Source organism: Microcebus murinus, chromosome 19, assembly GCF_040939455.1.
Source record: "Microcebus murinus isolate Inina chromosome 19, M.murinus_Inina_mat1.0, whole genome shotgun sequence".
Taxonomy (NCBI): domain Eukaryota; kingdom Metazoa; phylum Chordata; class Mammalia; order Primates; family Cheirogaleidae; genus Microcebus; species Microcebus murinus.
In genome coordinates, this window is record NC_134122.1 from 15264234 (window position 1) to 15291335 (window position 27102).

At 41.3% G+C, this 27102-nt stretch overlaps 3 protein-coding genes across 6 annotated transcripts in view; 1 reads left to right on the plus strand and 2 right to left on the minus strand.

Moving 5' to 3' along the window:
• DCUN1D3 (defective in cullin neddylation 1 domain containing 3) overlaps positions 1 to 381 on the minus strand; it is a 43560-nt gene extending 43179 nt beyond the window's left edge. The window contains exon 1 of the mRNA XM_012790156.2: positions 294 to 381. The gene's annotated coding sequence lies outside the window, so the exon portion shown is untranslated. The remainder of the gene's footprint in view (positions 1 to 293) is intronic.
• LYRM1 (LYR motif containing 1) lies at positions 293 to 18246 on the plus strand. 4 transcript variants are annotated; one of them, XM_012790168.3, is made up of 5 exons: positions 293 to 465; positions 1951 to 1978; positions 12177 to 12335; positions 16455 to 16547; positions 17270 to 18246. In XM_012790168.3, exons 3-5 carry the CDS (start codon positions 12177 to 12179, stop codon positions 17384 to 17386), a joined length of 369 nt encoding a protein of 122 aa, XP_012645622.1. In that variant the 5' UTR covers positions 293 to 465; positions 1951 to 1978; the 3' UTR covers positions 17387 to 18246. The 4 variants fall into 4 exon arrangements, with proteins under 4 accessions (XP_012645622.1, XP_012645621.1, XP_012645614.1 ...); XM_012790160.3 differs by lacking the exon at positions 293 to 465 and adding an exon at positions 612 to 1034; XM_012790167.3 differs by lacking the exon at positions 1951 to 1978.
• A 6209-nt stretch (positions 18247 to 24455) lies between these two features.
• The window catches only part of DNAH3 (dynein axonemal heavy chain 3), a 146391-nt gene continuing 143744 nt past the window's right edge, over positions 24456 to 27102 (minus strand). The window contains exons 60-61 of the mRNA XM_012790154.3: positions 26868 to 27005; positions 24456 to 24902 (exon numbers count right to left, since the gene is read on the minus strand). Coding sequence (XP_012645608.2) covers positions 24549 to 24902; positions 26868 to 27005 — 492 coding nt within the window. The 3' untranslated portion in view covers positions 24456 to 24548. The remainder of the gene's footprint in view (positions 24903 to 26867; positions 27006 to 27102) is intronic.

The following is a 27102-nucleotide window of genomic DNA, read 5'->3' on the forward strand; positions in this document are numbered from 1 at the left end:
TCCAGGAGGGAGAATGGGAGAGGGGAGGGAAGGGAACGACTCGAAGATTGCGTCACGACGTACGCAAAGACGTACGAAGCCGTCGCCAAGTAAGGGCAAAGGCCTAGCAACAGGGAGGGCGGGCTAGAAGGGGCTGGGCTGGACCACTTTTTTTTTTTTTAATGGCATGGAGGGAGGAGGATAACGAGAGAATAAAGGGAAAACAGGGAGAGGATGAAGTTGGCTATATTGTTGGGTGCGGCGGAGAATGGGGTAGAGTTTGAGGTTTAGGGAGGCTTGAGACTACCCCTGACCTGGAACTAGTGCTCCCGCACAGCCGGGCCCGGTGGTTCGGTCCGGCCTAGCCTACCCGACCAGCCCGTGCTCCGTCGGCCACCGCTCGGCTAGGCTCCTGGCGCCGCCTCCTCGTATCCCGCCCAGGGCTGCGGCGCTTCTGTGGGTGGGGGAAGGCAGGACTGACGCAGAGTGAGTGTAGGGGATGGAGACGCTGACTCCTGGCGCCGGAGACTGGGGTGAAGGGGTTGGCTCCCCAGGGGCAGGGTGAGGGTGAGGGTGGGGGTGCGGCGTTGCTAGGAGACGCGCTTGTGTGACCCCAGCCTCGCGAGGGCGGCTCGGTGTCATCGCTGCTGGCCTCGGGAACTTGCCTCACGGAAGTGGCCAGGAAGGGGAGGCCTGGTTTGGGGACGCTGAGGTGCCGTTTGGAAGCCCATTTGAGGCTTTTGTGAAGCTTTCGGATCCCAGAGTGTAAATGGGAGATGGTCGGGGCAGTTCCTGGACCGAGAGGCGTCTGGTTGGGGAAGGTCACCCAAACGAGGCACCGTACAGGAACAGCGACTTTCTAGGACAGTGAGAGCCAACTTCCTATTCCCTGGATCAACAAACTTGAGAATAAGACGGAGGTCTTGGTCCGTAGCTTTTCATTCGAGTGCAGGAGAGAGTTAACACGTAGATCAATAATGAAGATACCAGCAAGTGAGAAATGCCCCAAAGACTGGATGAAGTGATAGAAGATGGGGGGGGGCACTCTAAATCCGGTAAGGCTGTTCAGTGGAGGCCGCGGTTTTGCGGGGATCCAAGAGGCGGGAAGATAGGGCATGAGCTTTCTAGGTGGAGAAAAAAAGCCAATGAGAAAGGTTTTGAGGTAGGAAACAGCCAAGAGGCCATGTGGCTTCAGCTGAAAGAGGAAGGGGCAGGCAGAGTGCTCTTGTGATGAATTTGGAGAAGTGGCGGGGCTTGACCCAGCAGAGCCTTTCAGCCCCAGGCAAGGGTTTGTCTGTTGTATTCCTGAAAGGTTTTAAGAAGGGAAGTGACCTAACCTAATTTACATTTTTTAAGAATCACTCTGGCATCTGGATAGAGAAGGTTGGAAGTAGTCAGACCTGTTAGAAGGCTGTTGCTGTAGGTCAACGGAGAGGTGACAATAGTGTTGAAAGGGCCATCGGTGAGAAATGGAGGGAATTAGATTGGGAATATATTTTGGAGGTGGTTTTTGTAGAACTTGTGGGGAAATTGGATGTGAAGTATGTGGGAGAGGGAGGAACCAAGGATGACTCCCTAAGAGAAAGGAATATCTTAAGTCCTCTTTTGAACATACTAAGTTTGACAAGTCTATTAACAATTCAAGTGAAGATGTCTGGGAGTTAGACATACAAGTCAGGTGGAAAGTCATTGTTAGAGATAGTAAATACAGGGTCCCCTCACCCCCACATCACCTAAGAAGAGAGTGTAGATAAAAGAATAAGGCCCCTAAATCCCTTGGGGCTCTTAACATTTAGAGATTACCTAGAGAAGGAGAAGCCCAAGCAAAGGAAACTCTTGACACAGACAAGACCTCAAGATAAAAGAAGGAGGCCCTTTTAATTTCCTGGAATAATCGGACCCACACTCTTAATCAGTGAGACTCATCCTCTGAGGCTTGGCTCAAATCTCTTCCCTCCCTTCCTCTCCCAGCTGTCATTTCTTTTGGACATGTGCACAGGTAATTGGTGTCCATTATAGAAAACCTGACTTTTTTGATAAATTGTTTATTTACATATCTGTCTCCTCCATGCTATTGCTTCTCTGTGTCTTCCTGGTTCCTAGTACAGAGCCTCGTGGCTCTGTACTAGGTGGTTGTAGCTGGGCGGGAACACTGTTCATGAGGTATCAGCCATGGAATTCAACAGCTTGAGACAAAGGATTTTTTTTCCTGCCACTGCTGCCAAAGCCACCACCATTATGATCAATATCATAATATAGTGGAAAGGGTATCAGAAGAAGAATCAGAATGCCTGGGTTGCAGTCTTGGATCTGCTACTGACCAGCACAGTGGCCTTGTTGGATAAAGCGTCTTCTCTTTGTGCTGAAGGGTTGGCCTAGATTTGAAGTTGCTAACTGACAAGACAGATATTGCCTGCAAACATATTGTTCGGCCCACACAGTGATTTAAATTCTTTTTTAAATTTACTTGCCAACGTTTAAAAATTGGACATCCAAATCCAGATTTTCAGCTTCATTTGAAAAATCAGACAATCTGATAACACCAGCCTTAGGTTCCTATGCCACAACAGTCAGCTAGAGCTGAAAAGCGGCTTCCCCCTTTGTATGTGGCTCATGCTCAGAGTTTGCCAAAGGTCTCCACTCCCTTCCACTACCTGGCTGACCCCTGTGGGCAGCTGTTTTACAATTCTTGGTCTGGAGCTGTGCTGTCGTACTACATAGTCACTAGCCACATGTGACTATTTAAATAAAATAAAAATTCAGTTCCTCAGGTACACTAACCATATTTCAAATGCCAGTATTCACCCTATTGGACAGGGCAGACAGAACATTTCCATTGCAGAAAGTTCTATTGGTCAGCACTGGACTAGAGGAACTTGAGGGTACTCTGGATGCTTGTCATTCCCAACACATAAAAAAGTCAAGGAACTTAGTAAGGATCTCTGGTGTCTCTGCAAATGAGAAAAGTTGTTTGTTTGATAGTTATTTGATGGGAGGATACTTAGAAACTGTACCAAAGGCATGAACCCCTGCGCAGAGTGTAGTTATTTATCAGGTAGTTGGATCAAGGGTAAGGTGCTAAAAAGGTCCAGTTGCATCTAATGTAGCCAAAACGCTTTGGTCAGTTTCCTAATCCAGTTCCTTAGAAAATTATCACAAAGCAGGAATTTAAATGAGTGTTTTGTGTTCTCAGACTTCTCTAATTGATATGAAGGGTTGAAGATCCTGGCTAGGGAGTTATGAATGAATGATTGGTCGATCATTAGCACTGGCCTTCCGTCTCCAGCCCCTCCTGTGCATCTCTGACACCACCTACTTCTGGTAAATGGTTTTTACCACCTCTAGCTGACCTCTGTCTTTGTCTCTTAAAATATGCTAAGGAAACAAATACTTCCATTTCTTTTGAACTGAAGGACTCATAACCTGATTTCCACTTAGAATTTCTATCCTGAAAGGGAAAAATAGCTGTTTATCTACTGGTGGTTATATCTTGATTGCAATAGCCTGATTGGAGTTCCCTTATACAAGTATAATCTTGTGTGTGCTTCAGAGCTGGTATAATATATTTAGAATGGGTGTGCTTGCCTCCTGTGATCTTGTTTGGGGTAGTTTTTTTAGAAGTCTTCCAGATATTAATATATTCGTTTTTCCTCATGTTCTGAAAGATTCCTATAATACAGGGCCCTTACATCCACTAAAAATATGGTCTACCCCTTCCTCTCTGCCCCCATCACTGACACACCATATTCTTTGTCACTTTCTATGTAAAAAAGTACTGTTTCAGAGAATAGCTGTGGTATGATTAAGTTCACCACACAAGCATATCCTGAGATTTGCAAAACAGTGTGTGGCATTATACCTCCCTTTTTGGATTCTAGTAACCAAAAACTGAATCCAGGAAATAAGTCCACAGGGTACGTGTGTGTTGATTGATGGAGGGGAGGATAAGAGACCAGAGATGTGCGAAGTGCACAGTTTCACTTCAAGGTTATTTGATTGAGGTAAGGATGATATTGTATAGGGAATGAGTGTATGCCAGAAAGAAGGGAGTGTAACAGATCTAGAAGAAAAGTACAATGAAGGATAAATAAGAAGAGATAAAGGAAGAAAAATAGGAAGGGAAGCCTGGTCATGCCTTTTGTGTTGGCACCTGCATTATATTTCCAGTAAGAAGTATGGGCTGTGGTCTGAAGATAAGCAGTGCCTCCAACAGGGTTATTTACTCATACCAAAGAACAATAGCCCTTTGCTGTACAGGGATTATTAATGATCAGAGGGAAACAGCTTTAGGAAAAATCCATTGCTACTACAAAGCTATAAATTCGCCAACAGGCCACACATTTCTTTTCTCTCCTCTGCAGACAGCTTAGCACAGATAAAAGAGGCCTCATTGTTCCTCCACTATTTCCTCCTATTCAGGTAACATTTACTTTTGTTAACTCCCAGTGCTAAGTGATTTACATGAATTGTTTTATGAATAATCCTTACAACTCTTTGAAGAAGGTTCTGTTGTTACCCCATTTTACATTTTAAGAAACTGAGGCTCAGGAAGGTTAATAATTTGCCCAATAGGGTGAAGTCAGGATTCAGACTCAAATTTGTCCACCCAGAGCCCATATGTTCATTTTTTTTATATTATATCTGATGGTTCTTACAAATGTAGACAAACTTTAAATGCTTAAAAACAAGACAGACATTTTCTATTCTGATATCTAGAGTAAGAAAGTCTGTTTGCTTTGGCATTATCAAGAGCATTTTAATTCTGAGAGGTTTTCCAAATGACAAAAGTTTTTTTTGTTTTTGTTTTTGTTTTTTTTTTTGAGGCAGAATCTCATTCTGGTGCCCTGGGTAGAATGCAGTGGTGTCATCATAGCTTGCTCTAACCTCAAACTCTTGGGCACAAGCGATCCTCCTGTCTCAGCCTCCTGAGCAGCTGGAACTACAGGCACACACCACAACATACAGCTAATTTTTCTATTTTTAGTAAAGACAGGGTCTTGCTCTTGCTCAGGCTGGTCTTGAACTCCTGAGCTCAAGCCACCCTCCGGCCTCCCGGAGTGCTAGGATTACAGGCATGAGCCACCATGCCCGGCCATGACAATATTCTAGATTGGGTTTAACCCGAGATCATTGAGTACAATGGCCCTTATTCCCCAAAAGGATTGTTTTTCAAGAAAAAAAGTATCAGAACCTCATTTTTCTATATGTTTGGTTCTAAGCTTCACGGACACATTGGAAAGCATTTCGGTCCAGTGGACAAACCAACCCCAACTGACCTTAAAAGAACTTAAGAGTGAGGGTTACATCACAGCCGTGTATCTTACGCTGCCCTAGATGGAACTGAAAGGTCTTCCCTGCAAATGACACTGAATCTTCAATTCTTTATCCTGACACCCACTGCTCTTGAAAACATTGTGAGGGTTACTTAGTATTTTAAAGTTCTCTAGGATCTTCAGCTGGGAAACTTGTTCCAAACACCACCATGTATATCATGATGAGAGTAGACATTACTAGTGACCATTCCATGTATATAAATTTATTCTAATATTTGTAATGTTCCAACTATGTGCCAGCCTAAGAGGGTAATGAATGAGACAGTCCCAACTCCCCAGGACTCCTTCCCCTACAACACACACAAAGTAGAAGAAGAAAGTAAGTCAAACAAAAATTACAATAGAGTAGGACAAATGTTTGATAGGAGTAAGCTACAGGTGCCTGGAGTGTCCATAGCACGGGCCCTGACCCGGTCTCAGTGTGAGAAAGGTACTTCTGGAGGAGTGGTGGAAGCAAAGGATGAGAAGCAGCAAATAAACAAAGGAAGAATATTTCACTTTTGTGAGTTAGAGCCTTCATATGGCAAAAGAGGGGTCCCAGATCTAAGGAGATAGGGCATAAGGACATGAGACATGCCACCATTGGTACACAATGAGCACATAAGACCATGATTTCATTTGGGGGGATTTCACAATGCCTCCCACCACGCACCCTCCACCCCTAAAAATTCATAAAGTACTTGGGAGAGAAATTTGACTATACTACAGTCATTATTTATGAGGGAGAAAAAAAAATCCACCTAGGGCATGTCTTTCCTGAAAGAATGGAAAGGTACCTTTCCCTTAACCTCCCAGGGCTTAAAAGTCAGAGTGAATTCCCTTTGCCTTTTTCTTATTCTGTCTGTTGTTTGTTCTGCAACACGTTTTCTTCAACAAAAGGCAAAGCCTCAGGAGAGTCCAACATTTGGAATTTTGACATTCCTGAGACCAGAGTCATACTTCTATAAATTTCATCTGGGGAAAGGGAATTTTCATCTCTGCTCTTAAACTCCCAAGTTGTTCATGCTGTGATAGTCTTTCCAGAGGCGGGGGAAATTGTTTCAGAGTTGGGGAAAAAAAGGTGAAGTGGATAAGGCCCCTAGTAGCAGATCTTTCTTTAGGCCTCCTGTAGAATAAGGTCTAGACATACCAACTGCATATGTGTGCCATGTAGAGTTGGTTCTTGGACCCCCCCCCAGACCCTTTTACTGTACTTACACTCTTGTCAGTGAGTGGAAAACTGAGTGGGTGTTTGGTTTTTTTGTTGTTGTTGTTTTAGATTAATCACTGTCCATTATGAGTCTCCATTATTGACTCCAAAATAAAAACAGGGAAAAGCTTGAAGTCAGTTGGGGAAATAATCATCTAGCTTGTTTGGCTCTTGATCCCAACTCTGTCCTATCAATTAATTGGGGGCATTAAGCAAGACTCTTGTTTTGCCATCTATAAGAGTGGTGGAATTAGTTTGATATATATATATATATATTATTTTTTTTTTAAAGATATAATTCACACCATATTACCCCAGCTTGCTTAAGATCTTCTGGTGTCTTCCTTTTGCTCTTAAACTACAACCAAACTCCTTTCCAAGGCTTACCCCTCCTAACCTGTGCTAGACTCTGTTGACCTGTGTGGCCTCCTCCCACAAAGGCTCTTGCTGCATTCACAGCCATCTTTGAAGTTCATTCCCACCTCAGGGCCTTCACTCCTGCTGGTGGTGGCTCTTCTTGTACCACCCTCCCCTTAACTCAGTCCATTAGTAGGCTCCTTCACACCATTCAGGATTCAAGTGTAAAATAGACCACCCAAAATAAAATAGTCCCCACCTCTGCTCATTTGTATCATAGTACTATTTCATTCCTTCAAAGCACATCACTATCTGAAATTCTTTGTTTTTCTTGTATATCATTTGCCTCTGCCACTAGAATATAAGCTCTAGGGGGGTTACATATATGGCTGCTTGTTTAGCATTGTATCCCCAGAACCACGTGTGCCTGGCACATGGTGGGCACTTAATAAATGTTAAGTGAATGAATGGATGGACTTGGGAGGAGGGAGTAAGGCCTGTAGAGTAGTAGCACTGTAGTGAGCCCCTGCCCTGGTGTCTGCTTTATGATGTCAGCTCCCTTTGCCTTCGGAGGGGACAGGGTTGCCACAGGGCACAGAGGAGCAGCTCAATCCAGCCAAGTGCCCAGCCTGCTCTAAAGGTGCTCGTATGGAACATAGTTATTGAAGAAGGGCAGTTGCAGCCTAGGAGCAGGGGCAGATGATAAATGGGAAACCTTATGAAAACACTCTTGTAATCCATATGAAGATATAAAAAGAATTGCTTCCTTTTCTCTTTGTATAGGAAGGGAATAGAATCATTTAGCTCCTTTTGTCACAACTAAGCTGTTTAAAACAATCCATAGACATTCAACATTTATTGAGATTGAGCAGTCTATTTAGTGATTAAAAGCACGGCTCTGACTCCAGACTGTCTGGGTTTGAATCTTGGCCCTGCCTATTACTAATTGTGTGACCTTGGACAAGTACTTAGTGCAAAGCAATGTAGATTTTATTATTATTACTATAATGAACAAGACACAGTCCCCTGCCCTGCATGAATTCAGAGACTCTGGGAAGAAAAATACATAGAATAAAATAACTGCAGAAGAGCAATACCTGGCCATGATAGGAGCAGGGAAAAAGGTGTCTACTCTGTGGGGTCTGGTGGGTAGCAGAAAAGAGACATTTTAAGTGCAAGGCTCAGCCAGGACAAACAGAAGCATGACACAGCAGGGCACCTTAGAGCAGCAGCCCCAAACGTCTGCTATTCAGAGTCCACATCACAATTTTTGCTATCATTTACCTGTATTTTAAACCAGCTTAAAAATTTTTTTGTAACTCATTTATTTAATGGAAGCTCTATATCACACAAAATCTAAATCATGGGTTTGATGGGCCATTCTAATATGCATTAATCACAACTAATAAAATAAAATCACCTCCCTAACCAATCTTTGGAACACCTGCATTAGGAAAACTTCTCCCAACTATAACCAGAGGCCAAAACACTAGCAATATCATCTGTCAGCCTTTTCTTAATGGCACAGGCCTGCACATAGCAGGTGTCCAGTAATGAACTTCACCTTGGCACATGTGTATAAACCTATGTTTATACATGGGGTGTGATTTTAAGAAAAGAGACCAGTTTCTAGTCATTTCCTTTTGGGTATACCGCATATCTTCATTCTTTCCTTATTCTGGGATTTGGTGGTTAGCGAGAGAAAAAGGAATAAAGAGTTTCAAGAAATGTCAATCTCTGAATAAAGGTTGTAAAACTTTGTAAAAATTTCTGTAAGAATAGACTTCATGGCCAGTTGAGACTGCAGTCCAATTGTCCTCTAAACAAATGAATATTCCTGATATGTTGCCATGGGAAAATGCCAGGAGACCCCATTGTATCAGATCAACCCCTGATATTAATGAAGAAGGGCAAGGGCTACCTTAGTCTTGTGTGAATTGTGAGAGATAATTGATAGTTTTAGGGGAATAAATGTTGGTTTCAAGCCATTAAATCCAAAGGGGGGAAAACTACTTGGGAAGAGGCAGTTTTTCTAAATGAGTTGCTTTCTAGGAACAAAGACAAAAATATAAACCAAACGGAAAAGAGCTTTTTAAATTTTTTTATATAGGGCTGATTCTGTTTCTAGAATCACAAGCTTTCTGTGGCATGAGATATTTGCATTTATTCAGCAAACGTTTGTTGAATACTGATTATGCACCTTTCTAGGAGTTGAGAATTAAGCAGTAAATAAGATGAATGGGGTTGCTGTCCCCATAAAGGTTAGAGTTTGTTGGGGGAAGACATTAACAAACCATTATTTAAGGTGATGAGTGCTACAAAGAAGAAATATCAGGAGTTGTGGAAAGGTTAAACAGAGAGACCTGACCCAATGCGTGTGGAGGGAGGAAGTGAGGAAGGATTTTCTGAGACATCCATGTTTTCACCAGAAACTGAAGGATAAATAGAGGTTGATAGGTAAAAGGGAGGGGGATCAGGAGAGAACCTTCTAGAAAGAGGGAACAGCATGGCTAATGTGCCCCTAAGGCAAAAAAAAGAACATGGTTCCCTCAGAGAACTGAAAGAAATCCAGTAAGAAAAGAACAAAAGAAGTGTTTTTCTTTTCTTGCCTTTTTCTCTCAAGACTCAGAAGGAAATGGAGGGCTACATTTGATAATAGCACACAATGATGAATACAGCTTTAGACCCTCTGGAAATCTTTGGAATTTAGGTTTTCTGGGTCACCTGATATTGCAGAGGTAGACATCAGTTAAACTCCTTTCAGGATTAGTTTTCAAAACACTTAAACATTAATTAAAGTGTTTTGAAAATAGTCCTATTAAGTACCAATTGTTAGTACTGCTTATTACCTTGAGTAACCTAATTGCAGGGCATGTGTATCAGATTATGGTATATGATCAGTTGCGAGTTTAAAGTGGTGGTTCCTACAGTACTAGAAGGAAACCAATTAAAGTTGAGCTTCAGAGAAGGTCGCTGCTGTTTTAATATGTCTGACCTTATACACTTTCCTCCTCAAGTGTTTCGCAGTCGAGGAAGTTTTGTCTGTTAATGACAGGAAAGTGAAGTAATCGTTAATAGATGTTAGTTGCAGACTCCCTGCCCTTCACAGGAACTGACTCATGTATTTTCATATGAAACCATGGAGTTTTAGGGAGAGCCAGAAACTCGGAAGGCTGTTTCCTTACCAGGAAAAATGTCATCATCTCATCTGGGTTTTTATTACGATTAGCCACAAAGCATGATGTTGTTCTATCTTGGTTTTTATGAATTCCTTTTAAGCATTTTTTCTATGAAGCATCATGGACTCAGAATTAGTGTTGGATATAACTTTGATCCTTTTAACCTTTGAGTTAGGTGAGTAGTGCTTTTAAAGCTTTTCATCAGTTGCTTCATTCCTTGCTCAAGAATAGTTTCAAGAAAGGTCTCCAGGGTCGGAGTAGGCAGGAAGGGTACTCATATTTGAAAGAGAAATTCTCTGTAAGATGAATTCCTTGCAGGTACTTAGAGTTTCTAGGTAAACACAGCTCCCATCTGCATTCTTTAGCTGCCCAAATTGTCATAATTTCAGGACCACCCTGAAACATACTCTCTCCAGGGGTCATGCCTCCCATTTGGGTTGGAAATGGATCATGTTCCTGAAGAGCAATGAGCAGCCTACTTCATGATCCTGAGCCTGACCGTTTGAGGAAAACCCGGGACTCAGAATGAGGTGTCCAAGTGCCTGGCCCTGCTATTTACTCACCACATCTGTCCTCCTTGCCTTCTCAGCCTGTCCTCTTAGTCATTATTCTGACTAAGCAGAATCTTCCAGGAGTAGCACTTTTCTTTTCTATCTTCCCTGAATTTCTTTTAGATGTAAAAATGTAAATAGTAAAAAAAAAAAAGTCTAAAGTGTTTCCATAAGTTAAAAAGAAGAAAAGCAAACATCTAAAGCCCATCATCAATAGTTGGGATATCTTCATACAGTGGGCTGAGTTGCAGCAGTGAAAATGTATGAACTAAAGCTACATGTAACAACATAGATAAATCTTACAAATATGATGGGCAAATAAAGCAAATTATATAAATATATATAATTTTTAAGCTTACAAAACAATGCTATATAATGTTAAGTATAAAGATATGCATGCATGTGTATGCATATGATAAACAACAAATTCAGGATAGTGGTTCCTTCTAGGAGGGAGGAAGGGGTGCACTAGGGGTTTCAACTATGATATATACATAATCTAGTTTTTAAGGCTTATTGGGAATATATGGCTGTTATATTATTCTCTGTGTCCTTGTACATCTGAAATATGTTGCAATAAAAATAACTTAAAGATGATGGAAATTTTACTTTTAAAAATATAGTTAGCCTTATGGGATATACTTAGGTTGGTTCTCATTTAGCCAAATCCTCTGACATTAAAACTGATGTTTCAGAGTAAAATCCCAGAGGGGCCACAAGTTCTTGTCATCAGACAGCTTTTTGGTTATACTTATTGTACTGTTCTTATCGGACAAGAAAGTAGATTGATTCTGAGAAGTATTTTCAAAGAAGTGTAAAAGAGAGGCTGCAACCTGAGAGCCTCCGGACAGAACTGGGCCCACAGACTCATTTTGTTTGGCCTGCATGGTACCTCATATATTCATAAGTGATGACTTAGTGTCTTCTTTTGAGATTTCATATTTTAAAAATCCGGATTGCCACCTATTTTTACACTGTCAGGAAATCTGGCATCCCGAGGCCTTCATTACTACATGGCAGCAGCTGGTGGGAGCTGAGTAGCAGCTGTTCCCTTTCAAGGGGGCATGTCCTGTCCAGTTGGCTATTGTCCTTACCCAGCCAGGTTCCCTCATTTATATTACCTGCCAGGCACAGGAGGCCCTTGTTTGCAACCAATGTATTAAATCCCAGTTCTCACTGAACTAGAAAATTCAGTTATCTAAAATGTGCCTTCTCCTAGGCATTCAGGTTAGTGATATAATTTTACCAGAATACACATTAAAAGCATCATTTCTAAGGTATACTGGTAAGACTGGTTTAAAGAGTAGTAAATGTGAATTTTGGTTTTGCCTTATTCATAAACATAGCCTTCGTGGCAAATAGCATGGTTAAGCAACCCACAGCCATGGGATGATGTGCAAAGCCATTTGAGAGCTGGTTTCTACTACGACTTTCTGGCAGTGCTACCCAACAGATCCTTTGAGAAAGAGCAGTTATTTCTAGACTAATTAAAGATCTTGATTTTTTTAAATGTACATCTGCCTAGCTGCCTACTGTCAAATTGCATTTTTATGCAAATTTTCCCTCTTCTATTTTGGTGGGTCTGAAGATGACAACAGCAACACGACAAGAAGTTCTTGGCCTCTACCGCAGCATTTTCAGGCTTGCAAGGAAATGGCAGGCGGCCTCGGGGCAGATGGAAGACACCATCGAAGAAAAACAGTATATACTAAATGAAGCTAGAACACTGTTCCAGAAAAATAAAAATGTAAGTAAGTTGGCCCCAGTTGGAGATTGCAAGGAGGAGAGTAGTTTCTTGTGTTTGTTCATTTTTTTTTCTGACCTAAATTGAGGGGACGGAGTGGCACAGTCACGGTGGCAGAGCGTGGGGCAGAAAGGGGCCAGAGGCACAGCTTGGCCAGCTTGCCCAACTGCTGGAAAGTCAAGCCGAGCTTATGTTTCTGTGTTCACTTGTTCCGGGTCTCAGTCCAGCCTGTAAGTGGCTCAGCGTCCTCAGAAGACCCCATAAGCCAGGTGACATGAGTCAGCCAATGACAGTTTTCAGAGGAGGAGCTGTTCCTCACATACTGTGCCTGTTGCCAGCCACTCCCACAGGAGGTACACAGGGAAATGTTTTTTCAATTCATAAACTATTCAAAGCCTCCTAATATAAACCCAATCAGAGGAAAGAGCATAGGATTAAGACACAGGGTCCCCTTCATAATTTAGCTTTGAACTCAAGCCTCTTTGTCTAGCAGATCCTTTGAGATCACAGAATTGGGTAAAATGGGGCCTCCATTAGCTAGTTTAACAGAACTGTGCACCCAGACAGACTCTGGGGAGCCAGATTTGACCCACCCCAACAGTCTGTTAGCCCACTGGGAAGACCACCTAGCACTAAGCACGAAAGAGGCTTTTGCCCCTGAAATCCCTTCACCTTCCTTCTCACTGATCTGATGGATTCAGTGCTTTGGCTTCTCCCCTCATGAAACTTCCTAACAATCTACTCTTACTAGTTGTGCCTCCCTGACCTCTGTCTCCTTTTTGGTTCTGTCATCTTCACATACCTTCTCCCCAGCTATAGAGTCCTCTGAAGCTCAGCCTTCTGTGCTGAGGCCCATGCAACATACAACCACCTTGTGGTTTCAGCTCTCACACCTGAGTACCTAGCCTTGGCCTCTGCCTGGCCACCTGAAGGACCTCACCACAGCATGATGGTCCAAAGCAGAGTCATCTTTCCACAAGAGCGCCCCCCTTTCCAGCCAGTCCATTGCTGTCACACCCCTTGTCCTCATTCCTCATTCAATAAATATTCAAGTACCCACCATGTGCCAAACACCTGACTAGACGTTGAGGGCATAAAAATGAGCAATACCAAGACAGGTGCCCTAAAAGATGTTTGAGAGTTAGATGGAAAGAAATATTAATATAAAATTACAATTGAGACAAGTGCTACCAAAGAAACCCTCCTAATCTACAATACCTTACCCTTCTTGGAATTACTGAAGCTTCCCTCCCTGCTTTTAAGGCCATCTTGCTTGTGAAGCTTCTCTCTACCCTTCTGACCTTCCTCTAAACCCAGCTCTTGCAAACTTTTTCTGCTCTGCTAAGCAGAGCACCTGTTCTGAATTCCTATAGTAGTCTGTAGCAGTCATTACCCTCATTGATTACATATCACTGTGCCTTTCCTATAGCTTATGTATCAGAGTTGTTCTGCCCAGGTAATAGCTGGTTGTCAAAGGCAGTGTCCAGCCTGGTATTGGGGATAATGTAGTACCTGTCCAATAAATCTTTGTAGGTTTACTCACCTGAAGGCTACTCAAGACTCTTTGGATTTTCAGTTATTGTATTAATAATAATCCTTCCTTTGTCTCTGTTCAGACTGGCCCAAGGGTAAACCAGAGGGAGGTATGTGCCACTAATGGTACTTGAGATTATTTGGGGGTAGGGGGAAGAAGCACATGAGTTTGTTTGTTTTTTTTCTTTTTTTGAGACAGAGTCTCACTTTGTTGCCCAGGATAGAGTGAGTGCTGTGGCGTCAGCCTAGCTCACAGCAACCTCAAACTCCTGGGCTCAAGCAATCCTGCTGCCTCAGCCTCCCGAGTAGCTGGGACTACAGGCATGCGCCACCATGCCTGACTAATTTTTTCTATATAAATTAGCTGGCCAATTAATTTCTTTTTTTATTTATAGTAGAGACAGGGTCTCTCTCTTGTTCAGGCTGGTTTCGAACTCTTGACCTTGAGCAATCCGCCCTCCTCGGCCTCCCAGAGTGCTAGGATTACATGTGTGAGCCACCGTGCCCGGCCCACATGGGTTTTTAATTTTAAGATATGTACGTGTTTTATCATTTATTAGAAAAGGGAATATCACACCACAGTTTCACAAATACTGCTTAGGAGAGAGTCCATTCAAAGAAAAATTTTAGTATTAATATAGGTAGTATATACCTATGGCAAAATCATGCAGGCAGCCCATGAACAACCATTTTTAGAGTACTGTAGCCCAGACTTGTTCAGATGGACAGCTGGAGCCCCAGAAGCCCTAGTCCCCTTAACCATATCTTTGTCAGGGGGTTTCTTTTCTCCCCAGTCCCTCATGCAGACATAAGCAATTTCTTATAACTTCAGTTCTTCTAAGAACTTAATAATCCAAAGGGATCCCATGAATTGCTCTAAATTTCCATGGGCAAATGGGAACATGGAAATCTATTCCCAATGCGGACAGCAGAGCAATAGCTTCTGAGAAGCAGAGGTTAGAGAATTGAGCCTCTGCCCCAGGGGACTCAACTGTAGTTCTCTGCATTGCTGTTCCAGGAACTCTCCTACTCTGTGCCAAGAGGTACCCTAGGACAGGAACTCCTTAGGAATTTCTGAGCCACGTCAACCCAGACTTTGCTGTGGGTGTCATCTGGGGCTGATGCAATCCTAATTCTGCTTTGAGGCCCACTTGCAAAGTTGTAGTAAATCCATATCTTGATTCATTTTCCTTTTTCAGAATGAAAGTTTCTCCCCGTCTCCTACTTGGCTTTCTATTTTTCAGAATGAACTTTCCATTTCTTTACTTGAAAGTACATTACCAGGATTTGACTGTCTTGGAATTTCAAAAGCCCTTTGTTCCCTTTGCTAATGAGCAAGGCAGTTTACTGTTTAAAATAAGCAGTAGATCCTTCTCCAGTATCTTACTCAGGGTGTTTTGGATAGCACTTTCAGAAACCTTTGGGTGACTGAAAGTTTAATGAGCATGGGGAGGGTGTGAAGAAGAGCTCTCATTTAGGGTTGGTGGGAATAAAATTTATAGTTTGTTGGTAGGGCTATAAATTGGTACAAACTCTAGAGGATAATTTGGGAATATGCAAGAATTAAAAGTGTATGAAGGCCAGGCATGGTGGCTCACACCTGTAATCCTAGCACTCTGGGAGGCCGAGGCGGGCAGATTGCTCGAGATGAGCAGTTCGAAACCAGCCTGAGCAAGAGTGAGACCCCGTCTCTACTATAAATAGAAAGAAATTAATTGGCCAACTAATATATATAGAAAAAATTAGCCGGGCATGGTGGCGCATGCCCGTAGCCCCAGCTACTCGGGAGGCTGAGGCAGCAGGATTGCTTGAGCCCAGAAGTTTGAGGTTGTTGTGAGCTAGGCTGATGCCACAGCACTCACTCTAGTCTGGGCAACAAAGTGAGACTCTGTCTCAAAAAAAAAAAAGTGTATGAATATATACCCTTTGTCCTAGCAGTTCTCTCTCTAGGAATTCATCTTTTGGATAGATATGTGAGCCAAGAAAAGTTCAGAGGGATCCATGGCAGAATTGTTTATAAGGGCAAAAGATTGGAAATAACCTAATGTCCACCAGTAGGAGATTGGTTAAATTATAATGAAGCCTTATGTTGGAAGTTCGGATAGCCATTGAAAAGAATGGGGCAGCTCTTATGTGTCAACACAGGAGTTTCAAGTTATATCAGTGAAAAAGGAAGGTTCAGAACAAAGTGAGCTATCATTCATGTAAGGAAAAAAAAACTAAGCCTCTATATACATGTGTGCTTATATATACATACAATATTCCTGGAAGGACACACAAGAAACTACTAATTGTTGTCTCTGAAAACGGGAACCAGGAAACAAGGGTAAAAGCGACATGTAGTTTTTACATTATATCCTTTTGTATTATTTGAGTTATTTTTACTATGTATATTTATTACCTATTTTAGCAATTTTAAAAGTTTAATCCACAGTAAGTTTTAATATTAAATTGCTTTTCATATTTCAAATTATCAATATTTAATATTCAATACTGGCTAGGGAACTAAAAATGTTTGAGAAAATATATACCCATACTTTATGTACCATTAGAAAGAAGCTAATAGCCTCATTTCTTCCCTTTTAATAGCTCACAGACCCAGAGCTGATTAAACAGTGTATAGATGAATGCACAGCCAGGATTGAAATTGGACTGCATTACCAGATTCCTTATCCTAGGCCAGTAAGTGTGACTCCAGTTAACAAGTGGTGGGTACTTACCCTCATCAACCCAGTTATTTCCAAGAATGTATACCCAGAGGGCTAGTGTTTGCTAAGAAGCCCAGAGCTACTGTGGGAGGCATGTTGGAAATAAGCTATCCTTGCATGCCGCCAACCCATCACAACAAACTAAAATGTCAATGAATGCGTGATTTCTCCTACTTGTACAGCTTTCCCACATATGGAAGGGAAAACCAGCTCACATGTATACAGCTTTCTCTTTTGATTTTCATCTTTTTTATGGAAATGTTTTTATTTTCCTGATTATAAAAGACAGGCTTGTTGTTATTAAAAGAATAAAGTTCAAGCATTAAAGGAATGCATTAAGGAGAAAGTGAAAATTGTCAAAAATTCTTACCCTATGAAAGTGACCACTGTATCTGTTAGGTTGGACCACATGAAATTGCCAATATTCAACTCTTTGACCTACAAAAACAGCAATTTTGTATTGTATTGGTTCAGCCTAGTAGTTTGGTAATACATCCTTTTAGTCTTTTTTCCATTTTCTCATCTATAAATATTAGAATAATAATTCCCTATGAGATATCGTAAGGATTAATGTTGAGTAAGTGTAGGTTTAACACTCAGCAGAAAGTATGGTACTTAGTAAATCCTTAATGAATATAAGGTGCTGCAATGATTATGAATATGGTTCTTAATATCATCATTATTCTTATTATTCAGATTCATCTACCTCCAATGGGCCTCACGCCACTACGAGGCCGGGGACTTCGAAGCCAGGAGAAACTGAGGAAACTTTCAAAACCAGTATATCTCAAATCTCATGATGAAATTTCCTAATCTGGAAGAAAGTTTATTTCTGGGAATGATGAGCCAGCTAGGTCTTGAATGTAAACCAGATGGCAAAACACTCCTTGATGAGGGGCAAAAATTCTTAAAACCTCCCAAACTGATTCTCACCCCACAAGGTGTGCTCACATATCCCCAGAGTTTGCCTGAGTCTTACTGCCTGAGGGGATGGCATTAACCCTAGATGTCATGGGCCTTATATCCTCACTGAAGACACCTTTGGAAATAAGACTAAGGCCTGTAGGAGGACGGCTGAAGGGTGAGAAAGCTTTACATGGGCATGTCATTCACATGTGCCAGCTCATGCAAAAAAGCCAGTTGCTGGAATTTATTATGGCTACTGTAAAACTATGTACCACTCTCAGGATTTTTTTTCAAGTTATAGATTTACTTTAAAGTGGGGTGTTTTGTGTGTGCTTTTTTGTTGTCTTTTGACCCTTCTGACTTCCAGATAAACTCCCCTTAAAAAGTGCATCATTGGATTGATCATGGTTTTTCATGGAAATTTTATATGAGACTCATTTCTGTCTTAGTTGAATGCATATTTATCTTATCTTAAAGCCTGCGATTTCTTAGGCTGCACTTAGGATCTGAAAAGCTCACTTGAAACTCATACTGCATTCATTTTGAGTATTTTACATTAATATAATTGAAAAGGACAAGGTCCAAACTGGCTTTCAAATTATGTCTAAACAGAAATGGGACAAATATAGATGACAATATAAAGGATTTATAACCCTGCAGGTGTGGAGTTAGGCGAGAGTCCCACGCCAAGTCATTTGTACATTAGTGTCATTCCTTCTTACCTACAAAGAAGATGGGCATCACCAATAAAGGCAAATTTCTATCAATTTTGGGCTCTGTATTCTTTTCCAAAATGGACTTCTGATCCTCAGAAACAGCAGTTGGAACCTATTCCTGTTGGTAGGAGCATATTTTTTCATACTCAGGGTAAGTATTACATTGTTTGGCAATGACATGGAGAACAAATATAATCCAATATCAGTGGAATAATATCATATGTATGTTTAATATGAATGCAGCTATAGTCCTGTCTTAGTCTGCTATAAAGAACAGAGATTTATTTCTTATGGTTCTGGAAGACTTAAAGTGCAAGTTCAAGAGGCCTGCATCTGGTGAGGGCCTTCTTGCTAAGTCATTACATGACGGATGGAAGGTATCCCATGGTGAGAGAGCAAGAGAGGGCTAAACTTGCTTTAATTTTTTTTTTTATTTCGGCATATTATGGGGGTATAGATTTTAAGGTTTCAATAAATGCCCTTTACCCCCCTCTCCCCACAAGTCTGAATTTCCAGCATGACCATCCCCCAGATGGTGCACATCTCACTCATTATGTATGTATATACCTGCCCCCCTCTCCCCTCCCACCTGCCCAATACCCTATTACTGTAGTACCTGTGTGTCCACTTAGGTGTTGCTCAGTTAATACCAGTTTGCTGGTGAGTATATATGGTGCTTGTTTTTCCATTCTAGGGATACTTCACTTAGCAGTATAGGTTCGAGCTCTAACCAGGAAAATATAAGATGTGCTATATCACCGTTGTTTCTTAGAGCTGAATAGTACTCCATGGTATACATATACCACATTTTATTAATCCATTCTTGGAATGATGGCCACTTGGGCTGTTTCCACAGCCTTGCAATTATGAATTGTGCTGCTATAAACATTCGAGTGCAGGTGTCTTTTTTAGTAGAGTGTCATTGGATCTTCTGGGTAGATGCCCAGTAATGGGATTGCTGGATCAAATGGTAGATTCACTTGTATCGCTTTAAGGTATCTCCATATTGCTTTCCAGAGAGGTTGAACTAGTTTGCAGTCCCACCAGTAGTGTAGGAGTGTTCCTCTCTCTCCGTATCCATTTATTGTTTGGAGACTTTTTGATAAAGGCCATTCTCACTGGAATTAAGTGGTATCTCATTGTGGTTTTGAGCATTTTTTCATATGTTTGTTGGCCATTCTTCTGTCTTCTTTAGAAAAGTTTCTGTCCAAGTCCTTTGCCCACTTTTTAATAGGGTTATTTGATTTTTTCGTGCTGATTTTCGTGAGTTCAAAGTATATTTTAGTTATTAGCCCCTTATAAGATGCGTAGGATGCAAAAATTTTCTCCCATTCTGTAGGTCGTCTGTTTACTTTCATGACTATTTCTTTGGCTGTGCAGAAGCTTTGTAGTTTGATCATGTCCCATTTATTTATTTTTGTTGCTGCTGTGATTGCCTTTGGGGACTTCTTCATAAACTCTTTGCCTAGGCCGATGTCTAGGAGAGTGTTTCCAACATTTTCCTCTAGAATTCTAATAGTTTCATACCTTAGGTTTAAGTCTGTTATCCAGCGTGAGTTGATTTTGGTGAGAGGTGAAAGGTGTGGGTCCCACTTTAGCCTTCTACAAGTGGCTTTCCAGTTTTCCCAGCACCATTTATTGAAAAGGGATTCTTTTACCCAGTGTATGTTTTTGTCTGGTTTGTCAAAGATTAGATGGCTATATGAGGATGGTTTTATATCAGGGTTCTCAGATCTGTTCCACTGGTCAATATTCCTATTTTTGTGCCAATACCAGATTGTTTTAATTACTACAGCTTTGTAGTATAGTTTGATATCTGGCATATTAATACCTCCCATTTTGTTTTTGTTGCCTAGAATTGCTTTTGATATTCGGGGTCTTCTTTGGTTCCATACGAAGCGTAAAATTATTTTTCTATATCTGTGAAGAATGCTGATGGGATTTTAATAGGTATTGCATTGAATCTGTAGGTCAGTTTGGGTAGTATAGACATTTTAATGATGTTGAGTCTGCCAATCCACGAGCATGGTATGGATTTCCATCTGTTTACATCTCTGCTATTTCCTTCCTCAGTGTTTTATAGTTCTCCCTGTAGAGGTCTTTTACCTCCTTGGTTAAGTATATTCCTAGGCACTTTAATTTCTTTGTTGCTATTGTGAAGGGAATTGAGTCTTTGATTTGGTTCTCAATTAGATTGTTGTTGGCGTATATGAATGCCTCTGATTTCTGTGTATTGATTTTGTATCCTGAGACTTTACTAAATTCATTTATCAGTTCCAGGAGTTTCTTGGTTGAATCTTTGGGGTTTTCTAAATATAATATCATATCATCAGCAAACAGTGAAAGTTTGATCTCTTCTGCCCCTATTTGGATATCTTTAATGCCACTTTCCTGTCTGATTGCTGTAGCCAGGACTTCCAGCACTATATTGAATAGAAGTGGAGATAGTGGGCGGCCTTGTCTGGTTCTAGTCCTAAGTGGGAATGCTTTCAATTTTTCCCCATTCAGTATGATGTTGGCTATGGGTCTGTCATATATGGCTTGTATCATTTTTAGGCATCAAACTTGCTTTTATAACGAACCCACACCTGCAACAAGATATCCTATCTCATTACTCTTAAATTCTACCTTCCATAAAGTCCTAGGACATGGACACAATTCCACCAAGTTCTTTGCAACTGTATGACAAACGTGACCTTTACTCCAGTTTCTAATACCTTGTTCATTATTTCTGTCTCAGACCTCATCAAATGGTCTTTGCTATCCAATTTTCTTTTCTTTTCTTTCTTTCTATTTTTTTTTAGTAGAGACGGGGTCTCACTCTTGCTAAGGCTGGTTTCAAACGCCTGACCTTGAACGATCTTCCTGCCTTGGCCTCCCAGAGTGCTAGGATTATAGGTGTGAGCCACCACACCTGGCCTGTCTTAATTTTCTAATCAATTACATAAGTTATCCCTAAGATGATTTAGGTCTTTCCTACAGCTCTTGTCTTCTTCTCAGTCTTCATCAGAATTGCCCTTAATGTTCCATTCATGGCAATCTAGGCTTTTTCTGGCCTCCAAATTTTCCCAGCCTTTACCTAGTACCCATTTCTAAAGCTGCATCCACATTTTTGGGTATTTGGGTATAATAGCCCCACTTCTTGGTACTAATTTTCTGTTTGTTTCATGCTGCTATAACACAATACCTGAAACTGGATAATTTATAAAGAACAGAAATTTATTTCTTACAGTTCTAAAGGCCAAGAAGTCCAAATTTGAGGGGCCTGCATCTGGCAAGGATCTTCTTGCTGTGTCGTAATATGGTGAAGTCATGACATTGTGAGAACAAGAGAGGGCTGCACTCACTTTTATAACAACCCATTCCTGTGATGACATTCATCCATTTGTGAGAGCAGAGGTCTCATGACCTATTCACCTCTTAAAGGACCCACACCGTTGCATTGGACATTGTTTCTAACACATAAACTTTGGGAACACATTCAAATCATAACAAGGCCTTTGGTGAAGAGAGACAGAGAAATTTAAATGTGCCGGCAGGTGTGTTGGCCTTTCCATAGCCATTCAGTGGACACATATCCAACCTAGCTTGAATTGAGAGACATGAATTTGCTCTTCCTTCAGCCACTCTTCTTTCCAGCTGGTCTCATGGTGGAGGCCTTTCGCTGCCCAGAGGTGGTTCTAATGTTTACAATTAAGTATTTCCTATGCAACATAGGGCCTGGGAAGTCAAGCCAATTCCTTCATGTGGTGGTCAGCCAATGAAACAGTGATCTGTTCCTGCACTGCAGGGGACAACTGGATCAAGTGAGACATGGCTTGCCCATCTCCATCGTGGTTCCTTTCTAAGTAACTCAAGGTGATTTTGACTATGTGCAATTTTTGACTTAGTCTACTGAGTGTAGAAATCACCCTTTTCACCCAGCCTCCTTCAAGATGGAAGTTTATCTAATTGCTAGCCAATCTTTGCACATCTTCCATGTGTCAGGAATCTTACCTAAATGTGACTTTTATATGCTTAGCCCCCTTTGCAAAGATGCATATACTATTACTTAAAAACATAATTGTTGATTTACTATTAAACCTTCTAAGTAACCTGTGTTTTGTTTTTAATAGTATTTTCCCCATTTTCTCTCCAAGACTATGAAATCCCCATCTTCAGTCTTATAAAGGCAGAACCTACTGTCCCTACATCCCCTCCTTCAATGTAATTACCTTCCCATACTGACAAAGACTGAACATAACTGTTTACCCAACAGCTAGATTTTTAAAGAGCAAGGACTAGCTTGGTGACAAGGTTTGTCTGATGTCATCTGCTGAGCTATTTATAAGCAGGGCCTGCAGCTTCTCACTGAGCTGATCTCTGGCCATCTCTTCCCCAGGACTCCAGCCTCTAACTCACCACGATTTCTGAAGAGCATATTGCTCTTTCCCAGGAGGAGACATTAATTACTGCATTGGCCCCAATAGAAAATGACCTCAAATTTAGGGCAATCTTTCTTTTCAAAGTGGAGGAAATTTTTTAAATTACAAAAATTTAATCCATCATATGAAAACATTCTGTCCCTTGACCCCTGAGGAATGAGGCAGTCAGTCCCTGCCACCCTCAGCTTTTTGTTGCTGAAGCTTTCATTAGATAACTGTCATTAAAATTCAATTGTTCTCTTAGCAACCCCCTCACAGCCAGGTCTTTTACTGCTTGCAATGTGACTTACCTACCAGTCCAAGATTCAGGGATTTGAAATGCAGGACATCTTTCTATCTGAAATGACTAGCAATCTGATTTGGAACAATAAGGCAGTTCAAGCTATCTGTTCATTCTGATTTTTTTGCCCCATTGGAAAAAGTTTTGTTTCTTGGGGTGGGGGTGGGGGGGAGCTCTTAGGCTACCTACTTTGAGCTGAAGGAGACTGTCTCCTCCTCACTGTCTCTTTATTACCCCCTGGCAAGATTTGAAGAATTTCCCTTGACAATCTCTGGGATCATTTGGATCATTTGCTGATCTCAGAATTCAGAGTCCTCAATCAGAATTTGGTTGGCACCATGAAGAAACTGAAATTTCCGGAATATGTTTATTTGGTTCTCAGAAGTTTCCCACATTCAGGAAAAATCAAAGACCCTGAGTCAGGACATTTCTTCTAGAGATAAGGCAGAGAAGCCAGGCCAGACACATTAAGACTCTCAAACAGCCTTATGTCTTTGCTCAATTGAGAAGTGACCAATGGGAACGCCCTGAAAGAAACCATTTGGAGCCAAAGGCTACATGAGAGAATTCATGAAGAAGTAATACATCAAGAATTTGATTTTTATCTCCCTCAAGATTCTCTTCCAGCTGCCCCTAGGGAGAAACAAGTGATTGAAATTTCTTGGACAGAGTTGTGTAGTTGGAGCTGAGATTCTACATCACAACAGAGCCAAGTCCTTGGCAGAGAGGCAGCCTGTGGCAGTGAAAAATGCATGGGTTCAAGAGCCAGACCAACCTCGGCTCAAACCTGGCTTTACAACGTGAAAGAGCTGAGTGAGCTTAGGCAGCTACTTAATCTCCCCAAACCTCTAGAGGGAGAGACAGTCACTCCCACCACACAGGGTCAAGCAAGATATCTAAAAGCCAGGGCACAAACCATGGCGCACAGTAGGTGTACAACAAATATTGCTTCTCTTACTTCCCCTTTCTTCCTGAAATTTCCACCCATCTGTGTAGGCTAGCAGAGAAGCAACTGGGTCTCAGTTCTACCACTGACTAGGTGTGGAACTTTGGGCTAGCTACTTGTTTAAATTTTTGTTTTTGCATCAGTGAAACAGAGATAAATGATAATACCTACTGCATAAGATTGTTGTGAGTAGTGCATTTTAAATATATCAAGAAACTTAACAAATAGAAGTGGCTCAAGGCTCTCTCAACCTCTGAGAGGCCTTGATGGTAGGTATCCCAGGTGGATAGACTGGAAAAGAAGTAATTGAAATTCAGTGGCAGTTATAGCAAAATAATATGAAAAAAAATAACCACAATGGAACGTAGCCAAATGACTCAAAGTCTAGGTTGAAGAGTCCCACTGCTTGTGTTCAAATACTACTTTAGTAGCTATCTGAAGGACATGACTTGAAGGACATGTTTGAAAGATATGACTTAGCTTCTCTGTATCATGATTTTTATAGCCATAAAAGGAGGATAATAATAATAACCTACTTTATAGGGCTGCTGTGAAATACCTGGCTCATAGCAATTGCTCTAGCAACATAATCATCATGACCACCATCGCCATCAGCTTCATTCCATGTGATTCTCAAGAAAGGAAACATAGGTTGTAGTAGAGGATGAAATGCCTTTTATTTTCTATTTTGAGACAAATGGCATCAGTTATCCAGCTGGCACAGTGAGGCCACCCCTCGGTTTATCCAGTGCTTCTGAGGCATGTCTGTTGGGAGCTCAATGGAGAGGACATAGTTGGTAGAGTGGCCTGTGGTGGAGAGGATTCCTCTCCGGGCACTTGTTTTGTAGACTGGACACACGTAAATGTTCTCATGCAGAAACATGGCACTCTCCCCCGGCTTCAGCCAAATGATGGGCAACGGGTCGTACAGGACTTTGGGAAGAGACTCCCCAATCTGCATCATTTTCCTGTCCCAACGGGCACCTTCTAAAAAGAGCCCTTTTATGTAGGCCCCATCTTCTGGGTTACTCTCCATGACCGTTTCTTGTGTGGTTACCTGGAAGAGTGGAAAGCTGTGAGTTTTCCTTTTCCTACATGGGGCAGCATTAAGAGATTGGAATACTCTGATACCGAAAGTGTAACCTAGCTGCAATGTCTACCTCTCCCAGGAGGTATCTCCAAGAGCAGTGGGGCTTCTGCAATAATATTCCTGCCTGCCATACCTGGTCCAGGTCTGATTCCTAGTCAGCAGGCTGCCCTTATATGTGGTGGGCACAGAGAATGCACTCAGGTAGGAGCCAGGAGGACACATTAACTATAACTAGTTCAGCAACTTTGCACAATCCCTTCTCTTTTGGGACCTGGATCTTCAGATTCAGAGGCAGGATGGTAAAACAGTTCTAGGAATGAGGGTGGGAGAATATAAAGACTTGATTTGTAGTTTTTGTCAATTTCTGTGCTGTGAAGCTTCCTACCATAGTCAATTTCAGGCTACCAACTATTTAACAACCAACTCCCCAAATTCCTAAAAATATAAATGGCTCTAGCAACTTGGTATGATTGAGTTCCTGCACACCATTATTTAGATTCAGAGGCAGTAAATTCAAATTCCTTGAGATAAATGCAGAAAATGGTCAAATTAGAGGAGAATAGGGAGTGGTGGGGATTATGGTGAACTAGAGCGCACAAGTTCATACAATTCAAATTCTAATATTTTTTGTTATTGCGAATGGAATGTTTTTCCCACTTCTAAGTACTTATTGTAAGAATAGGAAAAGGCTATTGATGTTTGTATATTTAACCAATAACCAGAGCCACCTTACAAATTTTTCTACAGGCATTCCTTGACTTACAGTGGGGTTGTGTCTCAATAAACCCACTGTAAGTTGAAAATATTGTAATTTGAAAATGCATTTAATACACCTCACTTACCTAATATTATAGCTCAGCCTAGCCTAATTTAGACATGCTCAGAACACTTACATTAGCCTAAAGTTGGGCAAAATTATCTAATACAAAGCCTATTTTATAGTAAAGTGTTGAACATCTCATGTAATTTATTGAATACAGCACTAAAAGTAAAAAACAGAATGGTTATATGGGTACTCAAAGTACAGTTTCTACTGAATGTAGAATCACTTTTGCTCCATAGTAAAATAGAAAAATTTTAAATCAGACCATTGTTAGTCAGGGACTGTCTATATGTGTGTGTATGTGTGTGTGTGTGTGTGTCTATTGTTTTTTAGAGAGAGAGATGGGATCTCCCTATGTTGCCCAGTCTGGACTTGAGCTCCTGGGCTCAAGCAATCCTGCCTCAGCCCTCAGCCTCCTGAGTAGCTGGAGTTACAGGTGTGAGCCATTTCACTATGATTTCTAGGTATGCAATCATTTCAATGTCAAAAAGATGGTCTTATCTTTTCTCCAGTGTTTATCCTAGCTATTTTGCTTTCTTATTGTGTACATTTTGGCGTTTCATAATTTCCAAAGGCCAATCAAGTTAAGTTCACTCATAAACTAAATTAAGACCTAGGGCAACCCCTTTGTGACCTCTGAACTATATGATCTCAAAGGATCTTTCCATAGAATTAAAAATCCTACAGTGTTCTACAACAGTCCATCTCACTCCTTCCTCTCCACCTGTGGACAGGGTGATTCTTGAATACTAGCTGTTCCTTTGACTTTACTCCAAGCAAAGGACTACCCAAGGCCATTAACATTATTTCAGATAAAGGGTCCACCACATTGTGTAGGGAGGATGCTTTCATTTTTCTTGGTATGATAGTGGCAGAATTTTCCTCTGGAAAGATTCCTTTTTATATATACAGTGATAAAGTCTTGGGTATCCTCTAATTCTGCCAGGAATAGCTTTGGAGCTACTGTAAGTCATGCTGAATACTTCATTTGTACTATAGCAGAAGCATTTGGTCCTTAATACACCCAGCTGTTTGGACTCCTGAGGAAATCAGCAACATTGTTTTGACTGATTGGCCCCTTGAATGGACCTAACTCAAAACACCCCTACCTCAAACTCAAATCCAATGTGGTCAATGGGGATGGTGTATTTCCGGGCATAATTTTGAGAGACGCCCGTCAGAAAAGACTGTGTGAAGTAGAATCCGGAGATCCAAAAGACGACAGGGGGGCCCTTGTCAATCCATTCCTGGAGAGCCACAGAAATCAAAATTCAAAATAAACAACACATCAAAGATTGTTCAAAGGCAGGTAATGTAAATAGGTCCTATGAGGAAATAGGCCTT